Raw genomic sequence first — 23,261 nt, 5'->3', positions numbered from 1 at the left:
TAAATTGTGGAGAAATCACCTGGAACAAACAACTGAACAGTAGTGAGAGAGGAGCCTTATAACCTGGGAGACAGAAGAATCAGCTTTAGCTCAATCTAACTGGTAAGGAGTGTGGCAGAGACTCAAGAAGGCGAGCAGGGTGCCCACGGGCAGCAGCACCAGAAGGATATTGAAAGGACCAGTTGGATCCTCCTGAGAAGAGTAGGGTTTAAACCAACAGCAGGGATATCCAGTCTACAGAACCAGAGCCCAAAAGGTACACAGAAAACAGCCAGCTGCGAAAAGCAGCAGGGTTGCTCTCTGCCAGAGACGGGTGGCTGGAGACGCAAAGAGCTGTTTAAAGGACCAACGCATACATTTTTATTTGCAGCCACTTACCCTGGTGTCTAGCAAAGGCAGGGGCAGAATGGGCTGGAGACGCCTGAGGAGAGACTGGGGAAGGAGGCTTTTGGGAGAGAACTGAGAGTAGCTGGATGGATCTCGGTGCTGACTCATCCCCCATGCGGCAGCAGCCATCTTGATCAGGCAGAGACCACTCTCCCTTAGTGGCAGCAATGTCAGAGGACCCAATAGCCCCGCCCCAAGCTGGGATTCCGCCCCACCCTGTGCTGTCTAAGCCGCCTGCTGAGTGCAGAGTGGCAGCCACAGATAGTAGACTCCTGCTAAAGGGGACGCAGAGTGGTCTGGAGACACTTGAGGAGAGACTGGGGATGGAGGCTTTGGGAAGAGAACAGAGAGAGTACCTGGTGGGATACCAGTGCTGACTCCTCCCCAGTATGGCAGCCACCATCTTGCTCAGGCAGAGACCACTGCCCTGAGTGGCAGCAGCATGAGAGGACCTAAAAACCCTGCCCCCAGGAGGGAGTCCACCCCACCCTGAGCTGTCTAAGCCGGCCTGCTGAGTGCAGAGTGACTAGATTAACAGCTGAAGGAGACAGCCACAGACACTAGGTTCCTGGAAGTCTCGAACAGACTGCCTAAGGTCAGACAGGGACAACATCTGACATCATCAGAGGCAGATCCAGAAAGTAAAAACAGCAGTCTCCTACCATACAAGTTCACACCACAAAGTCAGGAAATCAAGACAGATCAATTTAAGAAGCAGAAGCAGTAAAAGAAGAGTCTCACAAATAATGGGAAGACAAAGAAATATCCCCCAGTCGAAGGGAAAGGAGAAATCCCCACAAAGAAAACTAAATGAAATAGAGACAAGTAAACTATCAGATATTGAGTTCAAAACAATGGTTCTACAAAAGCTCAGTGAGCTCAGAGAGAATTACAAAAACTACAGGGAAACTATGAGGAACTTACTGCAAACTATATCAGCATGAAAAAGGACACAGAAACTATCAATAAGAGACTAGAGGAAATGAAGGATACAGTTTCTGAATTGAAGAACATAGTAAAAGGAATCAAAAGCAGGCTAAATGAAGCAGAGGAATGAATCAGCAAGCTGGAGGAAGGTAGAATAAAGCTCCCAGAAAGAACAAGAAAATGAAAAAAGACTCAAAAAGAATGAAGAGGCATTTAGGGAAATGCAGGACAACCTGAAACGTAATAATATCCATATAATAGGGATATCAGAAGGAGGAGAAGAGGAGCAAAGGATAGAGAACCTGTTTGAAAAAGTAATGATTAAAAACTTCCCTAATTTGAGGAGAGAAAAAGCCGCACAAGTCCAGGAAGCACAGAGGAACCCAATGAGTCCCACTCCAAGACATATCATAATTAAAATGGCAAATATCAAAGACAAACAGAGACTCCTAAAGGCAGCAAGGGAGAAAGAGATAGTATCATGTAAGGGAGCCCCGATATGGCTAGCAGCTGACTTCTCAACAGAAACACTGCAAGCCAGAAGGGAGTGGCAAGAAATATTCCGAGTAATGAAAGGCAAAGGCCTGCAACTAAGACTGCTGTACCCAGCAAGGCTCTCGATTAAAATGGGAGGTGAAATAAGGAGTTTCCCAAACAAAAGAAGGCTAAAAGAATACACCTCCACCAAACCAGCACTGCAAGATATGCTAAAGGGACTATTTTAAGGTGAAGAAAAAGAGTCTATGAACACCCTGCTCCTTTCACAGTTGCCAACATTTGATATTACCAACATTTTTAATACATACTAACCTGAGCGTGGCAATGATATTATTTTAATTGTTCATTATTTGTTGAAACTAAACCTGTTTTTGTATATTTCTTGCCTATTTTTATTATTTTTAAAAAGCTTTAAATGACTTTTCAGTATTCTTTATCCACTTATTGATTAAAGGTTTGTAGAATTTTTTTTCCCTAAAAAAAAAAAAGCAAACTGTTAACCCTTTTCTAGGTGTGTGGCAAATACTCTCCCATTGTAGTACTTGTCCTTTCACTTTTTTTATATGTATATTACTATATAGTCTTAAATGTTTAATATAGTCATATTGTCAATATTTTAGTTTATAGCTTCTGGGTTTGAATATTTTACTTTGGGGTAAAAAAAAAATTAGTTTGTATTTTCTCCTAAAACTCCTTAGATTCTACATATTGATTTTTAACTCATCTGAATATTTCTTGTATAAAGTGTGAAATAGGGCTCTATATTTGTCTTTAAGTAATAGTTGTCCATGCACCTTTATTTGTTGAATAAGCCTTATTTTACCCGTTGATTTGAAATATCAGTTTAATCATATATTACATTGTTAGATACATACATTTGTTTCTAGAATGCTCATTATATTTCATTGATCTACTTGATTATTTCTGTGCTGGTGTCATGTTTTAATTGCTGAGACTTTATAATGGTTTAAAAAATTTTAATATTTTATAATTGACTGACATTTAAGAAAAATAAATAAAGTCTTCAATGAAAGGAAAGAAGGGAAGGAAAGGAAAGGAAAGATAAGATGGACTCCTACCTTTTGTGACAACATGGATGGAATTGGAGAATATTATGCTAAGTGAAATAAGCCAGTTGGTGAAAGACAAATACCATGTGCTCTCACCTATAAGTGGACTCTATTCAACAAAATAAACTAACGAACAAAATAAATGACAGGCTTGGAAACATGGAGCAGACTGAAAGTGACCAGACGGGATAAGGAAAGAGGACAATGGTGGAAAGAAGGGGAAGGGACTAGACAAAGAACATACATGAATGACCCATGGACATGGACAACAGAGTGGGAATCGACTGTGGGAACGGGGGGGGGGTGGAGGTGGGATGGGTAGAAGGAGGTAAAGGGGGAAATATTGAGATAACTGTAATAGAATAAACATAATTTAAACATTTTTTTAAAAAAAGGATTTCAGGCCAGAAGGGAATGGTGTGAAATATACAAAGTGATGAAAAGCAAGGACCTACAACCAAGGGTACTTTTTCCAGCAAGGCTATTGTTTAAAATCAAAGAAGAAATAAGAAGCTTCCCAGACAAGAAAAAGCTAAAGGAGTTTGTTAACACCAAACCAGTACTGCAACAAATGTTAAAGGGCTTGATTTAAGAAGAAGGGGAAGGGGGAAAAAAATAGAGGAAAACAGTCTTAACAATAAAATGGCACTACATTCATAACTATTAATAATCACCTTAAATGTAAATGACTTAAATGCTCCAACCAAAAGACATAACGTAGCTGAATGGATAAGAAAACAGGACCCAGTCCTGGCTGGTGAGGCTCAGTGGATTGAGTGCCGGTCTGCAAACCAAAGGGTTGTCGGTTTGATTCCCAGTCAGGGCACATGCCCGGGTTACAGGCCAAGCCCCCATAGGGGGACGAATGAGAGGCAACCACACATTGACGTTTCTTTCCCTCTTTCTACCTCATTTCCCTTCTCTCTAAAAGAAAAAAATACATAAAATCTTTTTAAAAAAAAAAAAAAAGAAAGAAAACAAGACCCATGTTATATGCTCCCTCCAAGAAACTCATCTCAGACTGAACGATACATACAGACCAAAAGTAAAGGGATGGAAAAAGATATTTCATGCAAATGGAAAAGAAAAAAAAGCTAGAGTAACAGTATTTACATCTGACAAAACAGTCTTTAAAACCAAGGCTATATAGTAAGAGACAAAGAAGGACACTACATAATGATAAAGGGAACAAACAAACGAGAATATAACCCTAGTAAACATTTATACATCCAACAAAGGAGCACCTAAATATGTAAAGCATATCTTGATGGACATAAAGGGAGAGGTTGACAGAAAAACAGTTATAGTCAGGGATTTTAACACCCCATTGAATTCAGTGGATAGATTTCCAGGCAGAAAATCAACAGGGAGATAGTGGCCTTGAACAACACACTAAATCAAATGGATTTAATTGATATCTTCAGAGCATTTCACCCTGAAGCAGCAGAATATACATACTTTTCAAGTGCACATGGAATGTTTTCTAGGGTAGACCACATGTTGGGACACAAAACAAGTCTCAGTAAATTTAAGAAGATTGAAATCATATCAAGCATTTTCTCTGACCACAATGCTATGAAATTAGAAATCAATCACAAGAAGGACACTGCAAAACACATAATAACATGGAAGCTAAGTAATGTGGTATCAAACAATGAATGTGTCAGCAACTAGATAAAGGAAGAAATCAAAAGATACCTTGAAACAAATGAAAATAATGACACGGCAATGCAAAATCTGTGGGACACTGGGAAAGCAATCCTAGGATGGAAATTCATAACATTACAGGCCTATCTCAAAAAACAAGAAAAAGCTCAAACAATCTTAACTTTACACTTAAAGGAACTTGAAAAACAACAATGAATAAAGCCCAAAGTGAGTAAAAGGAAGCAAATAATAAAGATCAGAGTAGAAATAAATGAAATACATGATACAAAAGATCAGTGAATCCAAGAGCTGGTTCTTTGAAAAAAATAGCAAGGAGACAGCAGGACATGGCAGGACTTGCATGACATGCCAAGGAGAGTAGCAGGGAGTTCAAACCAGTCCCCACCTGTGATAGCAGGTACCCTTCTGTCCTGCAGGGTCAGACCGATACCTGGAAAGCCGGGATGCCCCTCGACTGAGTGGCAGGGACCCCTCCTCATGGACAGTCGAGGACGTGATGCAGTTTGTTCGGGAAGCTGATCCTCAGCTCGGACCCCACGCTGACCTTTTTCGTAAACACGTAAGTGCCCCTGCCTGATCTCTCCCATGCTCGCTGGGGGTATTGCTTCTGCAACTTATAGACTCTCAAGGGTGTGGGCTATATATTCGTTCCAGGTCCCCTGAAACCAAGCACAGGAGATTATACAAACTTAGAGACAGAGTCTTGGGTCTCAAACAGTCCTCACTGGGCACTGAGCTCAGCTTACTCCACTAGTGAAGGGTCTGATTCAGCCACATTCCTGCGGGGTGTACCCCCTGTGGGCTCAGTGCCAGGGTCAGGTCCTCCCCTTTCCTTTCTCTCCCATCTGCCTGCCTTGGCCTGAGAATCAGGGGCCTCAGCCCACGTTAAAGAGTCCCTTGGCAAGTGGCCCCCAACTCTCCATCCTCATCAGCCCCTCATCTTCCACTAGCCCCTCAAACATCTCTTCAAGTGATCATTCGGCCCCATGGGCAGGGGCTGCTCCTGGTGCCCCTGCATTAACCGTACTTCTGATTTGGGGCTCAAAGCCATTTCCCCATCTCCTGGGCTGCTTGTTGCTGTCCTTCCCCTTGGGCACTCAGAACAGATCTCCTGCCTTTTATTGGTCATTTAAACCATTTATGCCAGGTGGGTTTGGAGAGCGCTCCCAGCTCAGGCCTGAAGGTCTCGGGGCTGCTCCGCAAGGCCTGCCTTGTGTGTGGCTCACACAGAGGGCCCCTGCTGCTCAGGAAGGAGGAGAACTCACAGAGTAACAGTTGAGGGTCTATCAGTATAAAAACAGGCTGTGAGAAGTCACCAGCACACTGACTCGGGAGGCTTCCTGGATGAGATGGAACTGAGCTGGATCTCAGAGGTTTGGGAGGGTAGCACAGAGGAAGGAAGTTGGTGCAAACCTGTGAACGGCTTAGCTGGGTGGGCTCAGCAGTAGAGTTTTGCAGGGAGGGATGGCTGGAGACAGAAGGTGTGAGACCAGGTAGGCTGTCACAGCAGGTTCACTGGACTCCCTGTGGCTGGTGCTTCCCTGGGGCGGGCAGACCAACCAGGCCTCTGATGGCACCTCCTCCTAACCCACCCCCTCCGGCCCACAGGAGATCGATGGCAAGGCGCTGCTACTGCTGCGCAGTGACATGATGATGAAGTACATGGGCCTGAAGCTGGGGCCGGCGCTCAAGCTCTGCTACCACATTGACCGGCTGAAGCAGGGCAAGTTCTGAACAGGAAGACACGGCCCAGACGACGGAGGCGTGGAGCAGATGGGGCCGGCATTCTTCTCCCAGCAAGCAGGACCCGCAGCCCACTCCCGGTGCCTCAGAGGGGTTTGGGGCCGCCTCGGGACTGCAGGAGGCTGTGCAGAGCCCCCACTGCTGCTCTCCTGCCATGACACGTCCTTCCATGAAGGACGGAGGAGGGGGCGTGTGGGCCCAGGGGTGGCACTGCTCTCCCTCAGCCCTGCCTCTGCTCTGAGGCCCTCTATTTATCTCCCAAGCCTGGCCGGCCTCACCGGAAGTTCAGACTGAGCACCTACCATGTGATGGCAGAAGGGGCCGACCCCTGGGCTTTGGAAGATGGGGCCCTGAATTGACAGTCGTGCCCAGTTCCCTTACCACCTGCTGGGCCTGCTGTGGCACCCTTTGCCCTACAGTTCCTGCCCTCTCCTTGCAAGATCCCCAGACTTTAAACTCATGGTGCAGACCTCTACCTTTTTTTATAAAGATCTTTTCTTACTGCTTATTTATTGCTTCTGGCACTTGGGCAAGCCCTTCAGTTCCTACCCCTCTCACTCCAAACATGGGCGGAGGGGTGGGGTGTTCAGGAGGAAAGAGACTGCCCTGCCCTGGTCCCAGAGAGGTGTGGCCCCTTCACAGAGGACATTGCCCCCGGGTGCTTTCTCTTTGGGATGGATGGGCTGACCTATAAAGCCTTGACCACATCCCTCAGCGTGGGGAGGAGAGGGTCCCTCTGGCCTTGCCCTCTCCCCCGCCGACTGGGCCCTTTGCAGCCCCAGCCTCGTCTGCAGGAGTGGGAGTGCCCTACCCGACACGGTCCCCGGGACGACTGCCTGCCGCGGCCCGCACTGCCGCCGGAGAAGGTTGCGCCCGTGATTTCAGGCCAAGAGGGCCCTGAAGCGGGTGGGAGGAAAGGGTCTCCAGGCTGGAGCCTGGCTGCACCCACGTCACTGTCCACATGCTTCCTTCCTAAACAGATCAGCAGCGCTGCTGCCCTGCTGCTATCTGGACTTATTTTATGTCGATTTGTTTATAAATAAAAAAAAATATATACATGCCAGTGTCTTTTTAATCAGTTAACAGCCAAATCACTGTTTTCCAGTGGGCAGGCAGTTTCCTCACATGTAAAATGAGGAGCTTGGACAAGATGATCCCTAAGAGTTCTTCTAATTCCAGATGTCCCCTGGGGCCACAGCATTGTACAGCGCCGCAGGAAGACAAAGGGCTTCGCTCAGGTACAGCAAGCGGAGGCAAGCACAGCAGCTAACGGTACCCAAGCAGGAAGGACAGTGTTAGGGTGAGCGGCTCCAAGGAGCCTCAGGGACTGGGTTTATCCACACCCTTGGGGGCAAGGAGAGAAGTAGACAAGCCCCACCAGGTGCTTAAAGGCAGCACCACACCTGCCTGTTTCCCCTGGGGTGTGGGGCAGCAGCGCAGTGCAGCATCACCTGAGCGTAACACGTTTCTTTCACCACACACCCCACAAACTGCTCTACGTGAATTAGAATGGTCTCATTTAATCTTCACAACAAACCCATTTTATAGGTGGGAAAAGCAGTTCAGATCACATAGCCAGGAAGTGGTAAAGTCAGCATTTGAGACCAAGCAACCTAACTTCAGGGCCAAGGCTGAGGTCCCAGCCAGGCAAGCTGTTTGCCACGGCACTTTGGGTCAGTTGTTTCCTTTCTTTGAGTCCGTCTGGCTCTGAGGGGTCTGGATAAGGAGGCCTCAGAGGGCCCCGGCTGCTCTCGCCCCTGACTAGTTCTGACACCCCGATAACACAGAATGCCCCTTCGCTTGGCCGCTGTGAGGCTCTAACTGCGAAGCTGAGGGTCAGGGCTGCCCGACCAGAGCAGGCCCAGGCTTCTCACAGACTCACGGACGTTGGGGCCTGGTCCTTCAGGGTACTCCCAAAGGGGGCCTTCATCTAGTTTGCAGGGCCCTTCTGGACAGCGGCCTCTGTCTCTGGCATAGAGAAGGGCCTGCTGTCGGAGGGAGGCCTGGAACCAACTCTGCATTGATCCTTCCTGGAAGTAGCTGGGCCTGTCTGCGGGATGGAGCCTGGGATGGGTGACTGAAACTGGGAGAGGGCACCAGGGGACCTGCATGGGCACAAGGCCCTAGAGAGACACTACATGGGGGAGGAAGCACATCTTCAGCCCCTGTATTCTGGGAGCGGCCCAGAGAGAGCCCCAGAGCCAAGCTGGCATGTACCCGTGTACAGCTCTCTGTTTCCAGCAGGGTGGGAATTGGAGGGAAGCATCCCGCTGAGTGACTTCCCACCTTGGCCTGCCCGAGTGCCTGAGGCTGGCCCAGAAGGCATTGGTGATGCTGATGAGATCACAAAGAGAGTTGCAAGGCCCCGCCCACTTCCTAGGCCCTGGTTCTTACTGCCATCCCATGCCAAGCCCCCAAGTGCCCTTGGGAGCTGCTGACCAGGGGTCAGGGGCTGTGGGAGCTCAGGGCTGGCCCCCCAGGAAGTCAGGACATGAGGGCTATAGACCTTCTTTTTCCTCCTATCCCTGTTGGCCCTGAATGCCCCCACCCCAGCCGAGGGGGCCCCCAGGCCCTGACTACCTCAAAGATCCAATTCAAAAAGATGCAGGCTGGCGGACCCCACCACACAGGCCAGAGGCTGGGTGTGTCGGGGTAAGTGCAGGGGCTGGCGTGGTGCATGCACAGCTCAGGAGCAGAGGTCCCGGGCTTGCCAGGAGACGGGATGCAGCTACGCGAGGGCCCAGCTCTGCACCCCCGCCCCGCCCCATTCTGCCCCTCCTCACTTCTGCTCTCTGAACCAAAAACGGAGGACTCAGTCTAGACTAGTTCTTAAGAAGGGTCCAGAAGCCTCCTAAAATTATATACGCAAAGCTCACTTTTCTGGGGAGAAGCCATAGCTTTCATCAGTGTGCCCAAAGTGTAAAAATCTGTTCTAAAAGCCTCTGAGCCAGCCCTGACTGTTTCAGAGGCTCTTCTGGGCTCATCCCCGACTCAGATGAGGCAAGTAGAAGCAGTAGTGGGGCCTCAGGCAGGCCACAAAGCCCTCGGGAAGGAAAGCTTCCTCCAGAGCCCTTGAACAGGCTTTTCTGGTGCCTGGAGGCAGCAGTAATCTCTAGTGGGCAGGAAACCCACAGCCCCAGCCTGTGGACTAGGAAGGGAAGACAGGACCCCTGGGCCAATGAAAGGATCTGGGGAGCCCTCAGAGACCTGAGTCCCGGTCCCCTCTGTCCCTTTCTGGACATGCCCCCCAGTCTTCCCTTCTGTGGAATGGAGGGGCAGGCTCACAAGCTCCATTCTCTGGCTCAGCCCTGTCCAACTCTCGTCTGTCCTGTCCCAGGCCTGTGGTGGGTGGCAGGCCCCTTGCTGCTAGCCCTCTGCCCTCCTTCCCTCTGGCCCTTCCCAGCCCTGCCCACCTGCGAACCTCCTTGCTTAGCACCCCTTGAGTTCCAGGGGAGGCCCTGGGCCAAGCTCACAGCCCAGGGCCCTGGAGACAGCAGCCAGCGGTAAGGAATCCTGGAAGCCTTTCTGAGGGAGACCCCTCCAGAGACCCCCAGGAGGAGATCTGCACAAGCAGGTGCAGGAGCCCCTCATGGAGCCCCCAGGCGAGCAGCCCCTGCAGGAGCTCCCCACAGAGGAGTCCCTGCCCGAGGACTCAGGCCCAGAGGGGGCTCCCGGCACACGTACTCTCTACGTGGGCCACCTGAACCCCCAGCTCTCGGTGCCGGTGCTCGCCTGCCTGCTCCGAGACACCCTGGAGCGGCTGGGGGTGCCGGTGGCCCGGGAGCACATCGAGGTGGTGAGGCGGCCACGGAAGGCCTACGCCCTGGTGCAAGTGACCACCCACGCAGACACCCTGGCCTCCCTCCCCCGGCGCCTGCAAAGAGCCTTGGATGGGCACCAGATTGTCAGGGAGCTGGTGGCCCGCGGGAAGGAGCTGGTAATGGGAGAGGGCCCCAGGCCCACAGACCACAGAGAGGTAAGTGGGGCTTTCCTGGAGCTGCCAGGCCTGCAAGCCCCAGAGCGTCACCGAGGCGTATGGGTTGGGACGGCCTCACTGAGTAGGTGTGGAGGGGTGTCTCTGAGAAACTGAAGGCAAATCTGCAAGCTTGGGGGCTGCTACCCAAATCACTGGCCTGAAGGTGGCACTGCCAGCTCACTCCCAGGGGACAATACAACGACCCTTATAGTTTGCCTCCAGCCTAGAAGCATGTGGAGGCCAGTGCTGGGACTCCTCCTGGGCCCTCTGCTCCCCAGCTTCTGGGTCTGAGCCAGCCCAAGGCTTGGATCACACAGGGGTCCTGATTTTCTCGTCATTCAGTTGACAAGCACCAACCGCCACTCAGGGCTGGGCTGCAAAGGTTCAACCCTACCCTCTGGGAGCCCTCTGCCTCTCAGCAAAGCCAGATGCAGCCAGTGACCAAGCTGCAAGGCAGCTTCCTGGAGCTGTGGGAGGGTCCCCATGGCTCTCTGGGGGGAAACTAGCCAGGCTGGGAGTGGGACGGGCATTCCAGGCAGAGGGACATGGCATGTACAAAGGAACAGGGTGGTGAGCAGGATGTAGCACATGCAGAAGGGTGGGCTATTTGGTGTCCTCAAAGCTCAGGCTGAAGGCTACAGAGGAGCAAAGAAAGAAAGAGGACAGGGGCCAGCCATCAAGAGTGGTGAGACCAAGACAGAGTGGGGCTGAGAGGCTGGCTTCTGTGGGAACACGAGGGAACAGTCACCTGACTGAGGCTGTGCAAGTTACTCCACAAGACAGGTGATACTGGTTTATTTTTTGGGGTGGAAACACAATAGTGTTTAGATTGCTGCAGAACAGCTCTGTGGCCTCCATTTCAAGACTAGTAAGTCTGATGTTATGTTTGTGTAACAGAGAATCACATTTTTTATTAAATCTGTCCATCCTGGGCACTGTAGGGCTGATAGGAATGGGCCCCCCATCACCATGCCCCAGCCCACACTGAGCTCCCAGCCCTGGAAAGCCCCCTCCAGAGCCTAAACGGCAGCGGAGAACCCAGGAAGCGGGGAGGACAGCCTGACTCGCACCTGGGGTCAGTGACGCGACCGGGAGAGCCTGGAGGCAGGAAGTCCAGTGAGGGGCTGACCATTGAAGCCCAGGCCGGGGAAGTGGCCAGAACAGAACAGAAACCATGGAAGGGGCTGGGGAAGGCCTGAGGAAAGTTGAAATACAGGAGGACTGGCCAACGGTCCAGAAAGTGACCAGCAAAGGTTTCAGGGGGATCAGGAAGGGGGTGGGGGCTCTGGGAGCCCCTGCAGTTCAGAGACCTGAAGCTGTCACATGAGACCTCAGGGCACTGAGGTATCTCCTGGTGATCCAGTCCTGGGCCTCAGAGGTCTATCCACAACCCACATGGGAAGAGACTGACCCACAGGTGTCTCAGCTTCAGCCCCGGAAAGGAGAGCTCTTCTTACCCGACTTGCATTTCACAGTCCACCTGGGAGGAGGGCAACCCAGCTGGGAAGGAACAGTGGCCAGTTAGAGCCCTTGATCCAGCAGGGTTTCTCTCACTGGCTGCATGACCTTGAGCAGAACGAAGCCTCTCCGCCTGGGAGGGGACATGGGGATTCCTGAGTGGGCTGAGCCCCGGGGCGGTGGATGGAGGTGGGGGTTCTGGGGGCCTATCCCTCTTGCTGCCCTGGTCTGGGTTCCTAACTCTTGCCCCACCCCAGCAGGAGGAAGACAGCAGCCCCAGCCCTGGCCCAAGCCCAGGCCCAAGCCCAGGCCCAAGCCCAGGCCCCAGCCCTGGCCCCAGGCGAAGCCCAGGCTCAGGCCTCCCACTGGCCAGGCACACCGATGCTCCCCCTGCCCAGGCCCCTGTGCGGCCTGGCTTCCGGCACCGACCCAGGGGCACGCGCTCGGACAGCGCCATCGTGCACCGGGAGATCCAGGGCCAGGAGCGGCTTTTCCAGGGCGCCTTCCTAGGCAGTGAGACGCGCAACATGGAGTTCAAGAGGGGCGGTGGCGAGTACCTGAACCTGACCTTCAAGCACCACCTGCGGCGCTACGTGTGTGCCTTCCTCAACAGTGAGGGCGGCAGCCTGCTGGTGGGCGTCGATGACAGCGGGCTGGTGCAGGGTGTCCACTGCAGCCACCGTGAAGAAGACCGCGTGCGCCTGCTGGTGGACTCCATCCTGCAGGGCTTCAGGCCCCAGGTCTTCCCCAACGCCTACGTGCTCACCTTCATCCCCGTGGTCAGCACCAATGTCAGCAGCATGCCGCTCAAGGTGCGCTGCAGGACGGGAAGGTCTCTGGGGCTGTTTTGTCATCTGTCATGTCATCGCTCTACATGTGGTGGCCCACATCTACTCTGCTGAGCAGTGCTGGGCATGGGGTGGTAACAAAGAGGAGTCCAGGAAATGGGTGACTAGAAAAGAGACTTGAAACAGCCCTGCCCCAGCCCCACCAGGCCGCCCCCAGGAGCCCACGAGCCAGCAGCAAGCAGGGCGGGGTTTGGCTGCACACTGTCCAGTGCAGCGTCCCAGAGCTGCTGCCGCCCTTACCCAGGTGATCCGCCTGAGCGTGCATGCCCCCAAGGCCCAGGCAGAGCCGCAGCTCTATGAGACAGATCAGGGAGAGGTGTTCCTGCGGCGCGAGGGGAGCATCCAGGGCCCCCTGGCCGTCCGTGACATCCAGGAGTGGTGCAGACAGGTAAGTGGCTGAGACTGGACGGGTGGGATGGGGGCGCCAAGCTGGCCCTGGACCCCTTCACCACTCACTGAGCAGCCCTGGGCCAGCCTTCATGTTTCCCTGGGCGCCCCGCTGCCCTGTGAGTGTGCCGGAGGCGCTGAATTGGAATAACACTACTACCTCCTGTATTCCACTCTTGTGTGGCTGGGGGAGCCATCAGGTAGAATATTGAGAAGTCTTAAGATAACCCCAAGGACTATGTATTACATTTTGGGGGAGTCCCTCAAGATGGGGGCAGTAAGTGCTAGACACAGTCCCAAAGGAAAGCCTTTTTAAGAGAGAAACATGAGGTAGCAGAAAAGCAGAGGAGGGCAAGGGGCTAATGGAGGGAGAAGGGTACATGGGCGGTGGAGGGGCCGGTGGGGCTGCCCACCCGAGCCTGCCTCTGGTCCTCAAGGACGCTGCAGAGGATGGGTCATCCCAGGGCAAGGGATGCTCAGCTTCCCTTGAGCCCCCAGGGCTGACTCCGTCAGGGGTCGTTGCATGGCCAGAGGACCTAGCCATGCAAATCCCCTGCCCAGTGGCCTTGAGCAGGCCCCCCAGGCTCTCTGAGCCTTGCCTTTCTCCATCAGTTCAATCCCAGGAGGAGGCTGTGAGGACCTGAGAGGAAGTCAGCTTAAACCAGCAATTTTCAAAGGGTATGCCCCAAGAATTTTTAAAACGTGCAATACCTGACTATTTAGTCAGCGACACTGACTGCTTTTCCCTTAAGATGGTCAAATAAAAGAAATTACAACAGCCAGCACAGCAATAGCCGTCTGGTGTGAATAAATCAAAGTTATACCTACCTTTTTGCCAGACCGGCAAAATATATTGTGTGTGCGCCACAGAATTTTAGTAATTAGTTTATGCCTGCCATGAGAGGAAAAAGGTTGAAAATCACTGACGTAGACATCTGTTTCTATGATGTCCCCCAGAAGTGGGCCGCGGAGCTCAGCAAGCTGGAGGAGAGGGTGAAGGTGTTGACGGTGGAGAAGGAGCAGCTCCAGCAGCGGCTGCAGCAGCAGCACAAGCCCATCTCCTGCACCTGCTGCGTCCTGTGAGGCCCCACAGGCAAGCGAGGGCAGGGAGGAAGCTGGTGCACTCCCTGGGAGATGCTGGGATTTCCTATTTGAGCCAAGGTCCTCCCAATAAACCCATCTGGTTGCTCAGAGGGCGCTGGGAGCCCCAGACTTCCTTGCTCCTTCAGCAACATTGCACACACACAGGCTGGTCCCCACGTGGCTTCAATCCTGAGCAGACCCCAGACTGTGTAGCTAAGAAATTGCTCTTAACATGATCTCCAAGAAAACTTGCCTTCAGAAAGAACCCGTAAGAACTTGGCCAGAGCTATACTAGGGCTAGAGCTAGAAGGGACTGTCGCTATCCCTACGATGCTCATGTTGCCCAGGCCAGGGTCTATTGACTCCAGTTGGCTAAGGCCAGAAAGGAATTTGTTGTCTTGGGAATTCCCCTCTGCAGATGACAAGGCACATTGGTTACTGTGGTTACAGGGCAAACAGGCCACCTTGCAGCCCGCACCCCTGGCATGCTGGAAATTGTGATTCTCGTAGCTCTTTAATAAATTACAGGGACCTGGGGCAGGAATGATTATTTCTAAGACACTTGGCCAGCCAGTTGAATGCAGCGGGGTCATGAGTCCCACACTCAGTTCCGTCCAGGAAGTCAAGCCAGCCCTGGGTTCTTACCACCCAGATACGAGGGGGAAGGAGCCCAGATGGTCAGGTTCCAGTCCAGCTCTGCCTTAATGACTGGGTACCTTGGGACAAAGTACTACCTCTTTGCAGTTAACAGTGCACTTGTGCATTGTCAGGCTTGTACTATGTCTCTCTAGCACACACCGGCACATGCCCAAAAAGGGTCTGACTGCCATTCCGAACACCCTCCAGCCCCTGGAGGAGTCCAGGTCAGCCATTTCTCCACCACCATCTCCACCAGCAGAGCCAGAGACGCTATAAAGGCAGCATCTGCACCAGGACAGGCCTGGGCTCCCCATTACATTGAGAACAAAGCCCAAAAACCATGAGCTGCACAGCTCTGCATGACCGACTCATCTGCCCTCAACTCCTCCTCTGGCTCCTTGCTCATGCACTCCAGCAACACTGACCAACTTGTTCTGAGTGCCCTTGTCTCAGGGCCTGTGCACTGGCTGCTTCCCCTGATGAAATGCTCCTCCCCCAGAGCGCTGCTTGGCTCCCATTTCCTATCTTTGCCACCTTCCAGGGGAGAGGAAGAGAAATTTTCTGCCCACCCTATTTTATTTTAAAAGACTGTATTTATGTATTTGTAGAGAGGGGAAGGAAGAAAGGGTGAGATCAAGAAACACTGATCAGTTTTCTCTTGCACACCCCCAACTGACGACCTGGCCTACAACCCAGGCATGTGCCCTGACTGGGAATCGAACCAGTAACCTTTTGGTTCTCAGGCTGGTACTCAGTCCACTGAGCCGCAACCAGCCAGGGCCCCACCCCCCCTCTACCCCCTGCTGCCATGCCAGACGCTAGTCAAGGCATCACAATCCTCAGAGATGCGCTCACTGGGAAATAGCTGATTTCTACAAAGGCAGGTGAAGTCATCTTGCAGCTGCTCCAGACTGCTAACTGGTCTGGGTCACATGGGTTGAAGGACACCAGAGAAACTTTGCCAGGTTTCCTTCCCCAAAGCCTCCGGGTACTGGTCAATGGACACTGGGCATGGAAGGCCACCCTCTGGTGCAGTCTTGGCTTCGGCCCTCATTCCTGTTAGTCTCACCTGCACTGGAGGTTGGCAGGGTAGGTCAGGCTTCCTCAGCACTGGAAAGGCATCGGTGGTCCCTTTCCTACAAAGTTGTTCAAGTGGCCAGCACCTATCAACTGGTCACTTGAGGCACTCTTCAAGGTGGGGGCAAGGGGGCAGACATCTAACCATTGCAGTTTTTGCAAACCACCCCACACCCACTCAAGTCCTCATTGTCCCAGGGAGCGCAGCTGGCACCAATGGGTATGCCAAGAGCCCCTCAGTCTGGGGGAATAGCTTTTACAAAAATAACTGATGACTGTCTGGTGTGACCACTGGCAAGGGAAGAGGTTTTAATTCATCCCATTAGCCCTGGCTGGTGTGGCCCAGTGGATTGAGTGCCGACCTGCAAATCAAGGGGTCGCTGGCTCGATTCCCAGTCAGGGCACATGCCTGAATTGTGAGCCAGGTCCCCAGTAGGGCTTGAGAGGCAACCACACATTGATGTTTCACTCCCTCTTTCCCTCCCTTCCCATTGCTAAAAATAAATAAATTTTCACCAGATCAGCCACATTCAAAGTACTGTACCAGCCAAGTATGAAGACCACAGTGAGTGAGGACACGTTATTTCAGCCATGAGAAACGGAGACAAAGGCAGCTAGGCTGTTTTGGGTCAGGAGGAAGGAGCAGCAGTTCCTGGGCTTCGGCAGTGAGGGTGACCCTGGACTAGTCTGTGAAAGCATTAAAGGGAACCCACTTCTTTTCTGGATCTTACAGAGGAGCCCAGCAGTGAGAGAAAAATCTCTCCCCCCGCAATCCCTCGTTTCTGACGAGAATGACTGAATGCTGTTGACCGCTGACAAGCAACCTGGCCTGAGCCCCAAGCCTTTGCAGAGGAGACAGTTCGTGAGGAGGTGAGCTCAGCAGCCTCACGTTCAGTATCGCTAGGTTCACTTTGAAGGAAAAACCACCCAGGACCATGACCCGGACTTGAGGCTGGGGGAGCAGGACCTGTAGGGCACGAAGCAGCCCTGCTGCTCCACCCCGGCCCCGCGCGAGGCCCAGGTCCTGCTCGGCAGAGGACGGCCTCCTTCAGAATGACGCGTCTTGTCCCCACTTTCTCAAGACTGAACAGGCACAGGGCACCCACGATTCTTTGAATCTCTATCTTTATATGCTGAGAACCTAAATTTGAAGTCTTTTAGGAAATTCTGGTTCCTTTTTTTTTTTTTTGTCTTTTTTTTTTTTTAAATCTAAGGATACGGTTTTGTTTTTTAAATTGATTTGAGAGAGAGAGGTAGGGAGAAAAACATTGATGTGAGAAACATGGACTGGCTGCCTCCCATACGCGCCTCAACTGGGACCCAACCTGCAACCTAGGTATGAACCCTGACCAGGAATCAAAACCGCAATTTTTGGTGTACAGGTTTTAAACTATCAGATCATCCGCTTGAGGCTGCTCACCTGGAGGAAAGCCTGGGAATGACAGTTCAGGTGACCCACCACACACAGACATGTCTGACACTAGACACCATTGGCCGTGACAGAAACAGAATCACAAAGTGCGCATCTCTTGTTCTGCATTATTTATTTCTTAAGTTAAGAGTATACAAGTCCAGCCAGAATATAATGGGCACACAGCTGTGCCTGTTGTTACATCTTGTGAAGAAAATAGATTTTCATATTGCCTTTCAACTGCAGTAACACCATCCTGGAAGGAAGAAACGCTTCAAGCAAAGCTGTCTATATGTGAGAGGGTTTTAGAGGCAGCTTCCCCCAAAAATTCTTTGTTCTTTTTTAAGCGACCCCTTGATGCAAGGAGTGTTTCCCAGCCCCAGGAGAGAAGTACAGCCAGAGAGCAGGGATTCTAAAATCGGGCTTCAGACACATGGACTTCTTGCTGTTCCATGTGACACAAACTGGCCATCGCTTTGAACACAGTTGGCATGAAGAGTCCCCGCGGCACAGGGCAGTGCCAAGGCTGTTTCTGGCGTCACCGCCCTTGGCGGGAAGCCCTCAGGTCGGCAGCACCGAGTGCTGTGAGCATTAGATACTGTCACCCTCCGTGCTGCGTGCCCTGGCGTACTCTTTGTAGCGGGCTGGGCCTCCCTGGAAGCAAAAGGCTGCACACTTGAATCCACAGACCCGCGGTCGCTGGAGAAACGAGGTGACTGGCGGGTACCCCACCAGCCCTGTCTGTCACCCACGCCTGCCCAGACATCCCGCTTCTCGTTTGAGGCTGGGGGGCCGAAAAGGAGAGTGTCAACACCAGGCAGCACACCGTGTAAGGGCCAATACACATGATGGGACATGCGAGTCACAGTCTTCCCAATACCTTTCCCCCATAATAAAATATTCTTAATAAAAACATAATTTAAAGGAGGTGTCAAAAGCTGAGTGTAAAATCAAAGCTGTAAACTCCCAAAGTCTGAAGGCTCTCTTGAAGAATCACCCCTGCTTAAAACAAAAAATAAAAAACAATAAAAAACAAAATTAGTAATTCTGTGATATGTATGTTAAAGTAGAAAGTCAGAATTTTTATCAGCTGCTATGGTAAACTATGTCTGTTTTTCTTTCAAGACCAGTAATAAGAGCTTAAAATGAATAATTACAAGCTAAATGTGTAACTCCTATAAAATCAATCATTTTTAAGATCTTACATGAGCCTCTCTATCTGCCCCAATGAAGAGTTCTTTTCACAGCAGCTAGTCTCTCAACAGGGCCACGGACAGTGAATTCTCCATTTAGTGAGGCATTAAGAAATTCTATATAATTGACCAAGTATCTACCCCTTTACTGTTGAAGTTTCCTTTTTGTGGCAATTTCTCAGGCTCTCGGGCAGGCTCTCGCACACCCGCAGGTGGAGAGCACGGACAAGTCCACGCAGCAGAGGGTGAGCAACCGCCACCCTCCTCCGGTACAAACCCACCCCCCTCGCCCACCCCCCTCATTCCTGTTGTCACGGCCAGGTGCTCATCAACCAAGGCCGAGGGGCCAGTCATGAGCCCATTCGACCAGACCTGTGCAATGCACAGGCCACTGGTGGTGCATGCAAGGTGTGCAGGAGCCAGGGAGGCGACCTGCCCATGCCCCGGGCAAGAGCTCCTCTTACCTGTGATGGCCCTGCCCCCTACCAAATGAGAGACCAGGCCACATCCCTGGCTCTCCTTTCAGACCGCACAGATAACTGACTGACACCCCAACCCCGCTCTGGTACCCTCAGCAGCAGACTGCTTTTGCTGACATAGCTCACTCAGTTATCTTAGCAGGACTTCACACCCTTCATGGCAGTGCGCTCAGCTACTGTACTTTATAGACTTACATATCCGGTCACTATGGAAACAAACATCCAAAGTTTGTTCAAAAATTGTTTGAATTTGAAGGGATTTTCAGAATAAGCAGCAATTAACATTGAAGCGCTGCATGTATCACTTTTAAAGCACTTCCTAACGAAAGCATGAGGCTCTGCAAAAACGACAAACACCAGATTGTCACATCTGTTACCTCCTTCGAGAGCTCTGTGTTTATGGATACACGCGGCATCGAAGGGCTGGGAATCCAGTTCTCCCAGATATGGTGAGGCTGGCGCCTGAATGCGTCAACCGGTAAGGAGACGACTGCCCAGGACTGGCGCCCCCAGAGCCGGGTGGGTCACGGCATGTCCTTGGAGGGGTCTCACCCATTTGATGCCCATGCCCGCCTCACCATTTTCCGTCTCTGACAGATAAAAATTTTAACCCTAAACTCATATTTTTACAATTTTAGTGTTATCACCGTTTATTAAAAAAAACAAACACTGAACTAAAGGTTAAAAATGTATATGTTACCTTCAGTCATGATTTATTGATGGAAACTTCAATTCAGTGATTTCTGAGTCCGGGGAGCTGCTTCCACTTCTGTCACTATATGTGTCCCTGTAGAATTCATACAGTTTATTCATCATCTCCCACCAAAAACTTGCTTAACTTCCCTGTTTTTATAATCACCGTTACCATACGGACACGCGTTTGCACCCGGCAGAAACCAGAAAGGTTCTTTGCTACATGACATATTTAGCATAAAATTGTACAATTTCTTCTAGTTACAAAAGACAGACATTTGGATTATACTTCAGTCATGACACCCTCACCACCAACTCAGAGGAACTAAGCGGTTCCGGATGAAGGTGCGCAGGGGGGTGGGACTACCCCGGCTGTGGCCGACACCCTGGGCGAAACCAGGCGCCCTTGGACAGCACGGTTCTATTTATCAATGTAATCCTGGAACCCCGATGCCACAGAGCGGGAGACCCGACCACAGGGCCAGGAGAAGGTCACGGGTGGCACAGGAGCAGCCCGAGGAAGTCCCAGGGGAGGTCACTTGCATGCCAGGGTGAGAAGGAGCACCCAGCCAGGCCCCCGGCGCCCGCGGCTCCGCGCATCACCACGGGGGCGACAGCTCGCGGTAGGGAATCCGTGGCCGCCTGAGGGACTGAAGAAGCCTGACCGCACCTGGGCGAGAGCCTGCAGCCTTTCTGGAGGTAATGCTGGAGCCGCCCCACGGAGGCCAGGAGGAGGCCGAAGTACGGTGGGGACGGCTTGATGGGCCTAGACAGGAACTCAGGGTGGTACTGAACCCCAACAAAGAAGGGATGATCTGAAACAGAAATGCCAAGAGACACCGCTTCATTATGTGTTTGCACATCAAATGCCGACGAGGAGAAAAAGCTTGTTAAATGTTTCACATTCCACAAACACTATAATTATCTGAAAACAGCTTCTTGATGGGAGCCTGAGTCAAAGTACCCACAGGCATGGGAGATCTGACGGCCCCTCCCTGCAGGCTGTCACACTGCTGGCGAAGGGCCCGCCTCCCCAGGTTCCCGTCCCTGGCTCTCTGGACTTCCAAGGCACTGAGTCATGCAGGTCACCAGAGATTAGAAAGGGGGCGCGCGCGGCTCACATCCCGGGTCCACGCGCTCATTCCGGAGAATGAGCAACTGAGGCCAGAGGTGCAACAGCTGCTCAAAGGCCACAGTGTAAAGTTCGTCCCTGGGATGCCCCTGGGCCCCAGCGCTCCAGGCCCCTCCTTCACCAAGACCCGCCCCCTCAGAACACAGTGCTGCTCCCAATCCTGTTAGGTCAAGAGTAGCAACTAACATTTTTATATTTTCCCACATGCCAAGAAAACCCTACTAAGTTTTCCATTAAATACAACAGCCCAAGTAATGACCTTCCAACTCCACGATTTCCATTCTCTCTCCTCCACCATCTTGGCCAACGAACTTCAAGCCTTGCTCCTCCAAACACTTTTTTAAGACTGGATTCACCTATTGAAGAATGAAGAATAAATTCTCAGCTTCTTGTTTCCAAAGTAACAGAACAAACACAATTTTAAAAGTCACGAAGCTCAATCCCTCACCTCAAATCTGTGGCGGTGCCTCTCTTCCAAGTAATCTGGATCTCCATAGAGTTTCCCTGGCAAAAAAGAAAAAAAGGAAAAGCAAGTTGATGTAAAGAATTCTGATTTTACAAAGAAAAAAAATCACAGCCACATTCTGCTTTCCCCTTCATGTTTTATCATTACACGGCCAGGCCTTAGTAGATTGGTTCTGTGATTCTCCTGCCCGCCCTGGCCACCTGCTCGGATCAGCACAAGCGAGACCAAGTCCTGGGCTTTGACTCTTCCCAGCCACACCAAAACAAACTGCGACAGAGACAGGCGTGCATCACCGCCCCCCAACACGTGATTACTGACATGGTACACATGATACAACACGTGATAAAAAGTGCTTTCTGCTGGAAACTGCCTTGGAGTACAAATCAGGATGCAACAAACATCCGAAGCCCTGAAAGAGATGTTTTAGGAGCCACACAGGTGACTACTGGGACCAGCACCGGGCAGTTAAGTCATCGGTGTCGAGATCCTTAGGATGCAGTGGCCGCCCATGGACAAGTTAAGAGCTGCACTTGCAAGTGGGCCGTTTTACAAACTCACTCGGGGTTGCCAGGTGAGATCCCCAAATGCACAGAACATTAGAGATGGAAGGACTAAAAGATCATTCCAGTGACTCAAACCACACTGCTTCCTCATCCCCACACAGACACGGAACCGCCTCTGCTAACACAGGGCGGGGCAGAGCAGGGTTACAGTTGCGAGTACACGGAGCAGTTATTCTTGTACTGTTATATACTTACTGTATTAGTTTCCATACGAACAACTGTAACCCTACTTTTGTCCCACCCTGGATAGACAGAATTTCCACAGTAGGCAAGAAAATTAAATCTTAATTTTCTTAAGTATTTTCTGCCCCCCCTTTTCCCTAAATCTTTAGCACTGGCAAATACTATTTTAGAATTAAATCTATTTAAGTTGAACCTTATGAAGCTGCCATTTTTTTTGTGGGACAAAAACTGCCAACATTGGCAATTTCATATGGTTCCATCTCATAGATTAGGTAGGGAACAGATTACAATGGATTTCACCTAACTGCCTCATTCTGGTGGCTCATCCACACCCAAGGTCCCCCCGGTCCCTGACTGCACTACCTGCAGCCCAAGACCCATACTGCTGCTTTGCCTATTTCAGTGCATCCTAAAAGTGCATGACTAGGCAGGGAAAAGAACTCAAGTAAGAGCAGAACCAAAAACAGCAGAGTCCAGCACCACCCAAAGACGCGCGTGTCCTGGGGGAGCCGAGCCCGACTGGGCCAGTCGGGGCAGCTCTTACTCATGACGGAGTTCTTGGTCTGGAACAGGGTTCTCCTCTTGCCCAGCCGCATGGTCCCGCCCATCTGCCCAGGATTGTGTTCTGGCATGTCTATGACCTGGAGGTGTCGAAAATACAAACATGTACTAGCATTTTGCTTCCATTAGAGACGGACCCCCAGCACTGAATGAGATGAGCCTGGGAGGAGGCTCCAATTCCCCAGCCTGTCCTTGTAGGAGACATTTGTCATAGGGGAAAATGCCTCCTAATGAGGATTTTTAAACCTTCACCAGGCAGGGGGCTGAATCCTCCGGCCTGTCCTCATGAGCTGCAGCTGTTCCTGCCCCCAGCACCTGGGCTCACACGTGCTGCTGGGCTGCACAGTCCCCACACAGACCAACACTGCTACATGCACACCAGACGGGACGTGGTATCACACACGTGCCCTCCGCCAGACCCGTGAGCGGCTCAGAGGAAAGGGATGCTCGTCTAGGGTCACCGAGTGTTGACGGGAGCTCAGCAAATGTCTGCGGGAGGGAGCGGCGAGGTCCCCCAGCCCAGAGAGTCCTTCCCCCACTCAGCCCCATGCGTCTGACTTCCTCTGTGCCCTGCTCCCCCACCACCCCCACCACAGTTCTAAGCCTTTGTCCTTCTCCTCCTGAGGTCTTAGTATTAGCAGAGTTCAATTTCAGGTCAACAGACACATACTGATGATGCTGAAGAGCCTTGCGATCAAGAGCTTTGCCCATCGTGTTTAAAACAGTGTCCTCAGTGTGGAGAACAGGCTTCCCACCCCCTGGGCCGGGGATTCAAAGACAAATAGGGCACCGTCTGCGCCCATGAGCCACATTCCTCTG

At 51.6% G+C, this 23,261-nt stretch overlaps 3 protein-coding genes across 11 annotated transcripts in view; 2 read left to right on the top strand and 1 right to left on the bottom strand.

Moving 5' to 3' along the window:
- The window catches only part of SCMH1 (Scm polycomb group protein homolog 1), a 143,814-nt gene extending 136,396 nt beyond the window's left edge, over window positions 1-7,418 (top strand). For 3 of the 4 annotated variants that reach the window (XM_054572061.1, XM_054572062.1, XM_054572064.1), the window contains 2 exons: window positions 4,967-5,109; window positions 6,159-7,418. In XM_054572061.1, coding sequence (XP_054428036.1) covers window positions 4,967-5,109; window positions 6,159-6,284 — 269 coding nt within the window. In that variant the 3' untranslated portion in view covers window positions 6,285-7,418. The remainder of the gene's footprint in view (window positions 1-4,966; window positions 5,110-6,158) is intronic. The other variant, XM_054572063.1, reaches the window with a different exon arrangement.
- Window positions 7,419-9,882: 2,464 nt separating this feature from the next.
- On the top strand, window positions 9,883-14,045 carry SLFNL1 (schlafen like 1). Its single transcript, XM_054572208.1, has 4 exons — window positions 9,883-10,269; window positions 11,988-12,539; window positions 12,820-12,963; window positions 13,920-14,045. Exons 1-4 carry the CDS (start codon window positions 9,883-9,885, stop codon window positions 14,043-14,045), a joined length of 1,209 nt encoding a protein of 402 aa, XP_054428183.1.
- A 3,253-nt stretch (window positions 14,046-17,298) lies between these two features.
- The window catches only part of CTPS1 (CTP synthase 1), a 30,286-nt gene continuing 24,323 nt past the window's right edge, over window positions 17,299-23,261 (bottom strand). For 5 of the 6 annotated variants that reach the window (XM_054572058.1, XM_054572059.1, XM_054572057.1 and 2 more), the window contains 6 exons: window positions 22,426-22,522; window positions 21,118-21,173; window positions 20,929-21,025; window positions 20,208-20,352; window positions 19,545-19,631; window positions 17,299-18,171 (listed from right to left, as the gene is read on the bottom strand). In XM_054572058.1, coding sequence (XP_054428033.1) covers window positions 19,547-19,631; window positions 20,208-20,352; window positions 20,929-21,025; window positions 21,118-21,173; window positions 22,426-22,522 — 480 coding nt within the window. In that variant the 3' untranslated portion in view covers window positions 17,299-18,171; window positions 19,545-19,546. Of the gene's footprint in view, window positions 18,175-19,544; window positions 19,632-20,207; window positions 20,353-20,928; window positions 21,026-21,117; window positions 21,174-22,425; window positions 22,523-23,261 lie in introns of all 6 variants that reach the window. The other variant, XM_054572056.1, reaches the window with a different exon arrangement.

This window comes from Pteronotus mesoamericanus, unplaced genomic scaffold (assembly GCF_021234165.1).
Source record: "Pteronotus mesoamericanus isolate MK-2021 breed Mesoamerican mustached bat unplaced genomic scaffold, CSHL_Meso_final contig_221, whole genome shotgun sequence".
NCBI classification, from domain to species: Eukaryota; Metazoa; Chordata; class Mammalia; order Chiroptera; family Mormoopidae; genus Pteronotus; species Pteronotus mesoamericanus.
The sequence above is the reverse complement of the archived record's forward strand: the minus strand, read 5'-3'. Positions and strand labels throughout refer to the sequence as shown.

Excerpts from the sequence above, each read along its gene's own strand:
- SLFNL1 (XM_054572208.1), top strand. The coding sequence starts at position 9,883 with ATGGAGCCCCCAGGCGAGCAGCCCCTGCAGGAGCTCCCCACAGAGGAG. Across the intron at positions 10,270-11,987 it reads GGCCCACAGACCACAGAGAG|GAGGAAGACAGCAGCCCCAG; the intron begins GTAAGTGGGGCT and ends CCACCCCAGCAG. Across the intron at positions 12,540-12,819 it reads TCAGCAGCATGCCGCTCAAG|GTGATCCGCCTGAGCGTGCA; the intron begins GTGCGCTGCAGG and ends GCCCTTACCCAG.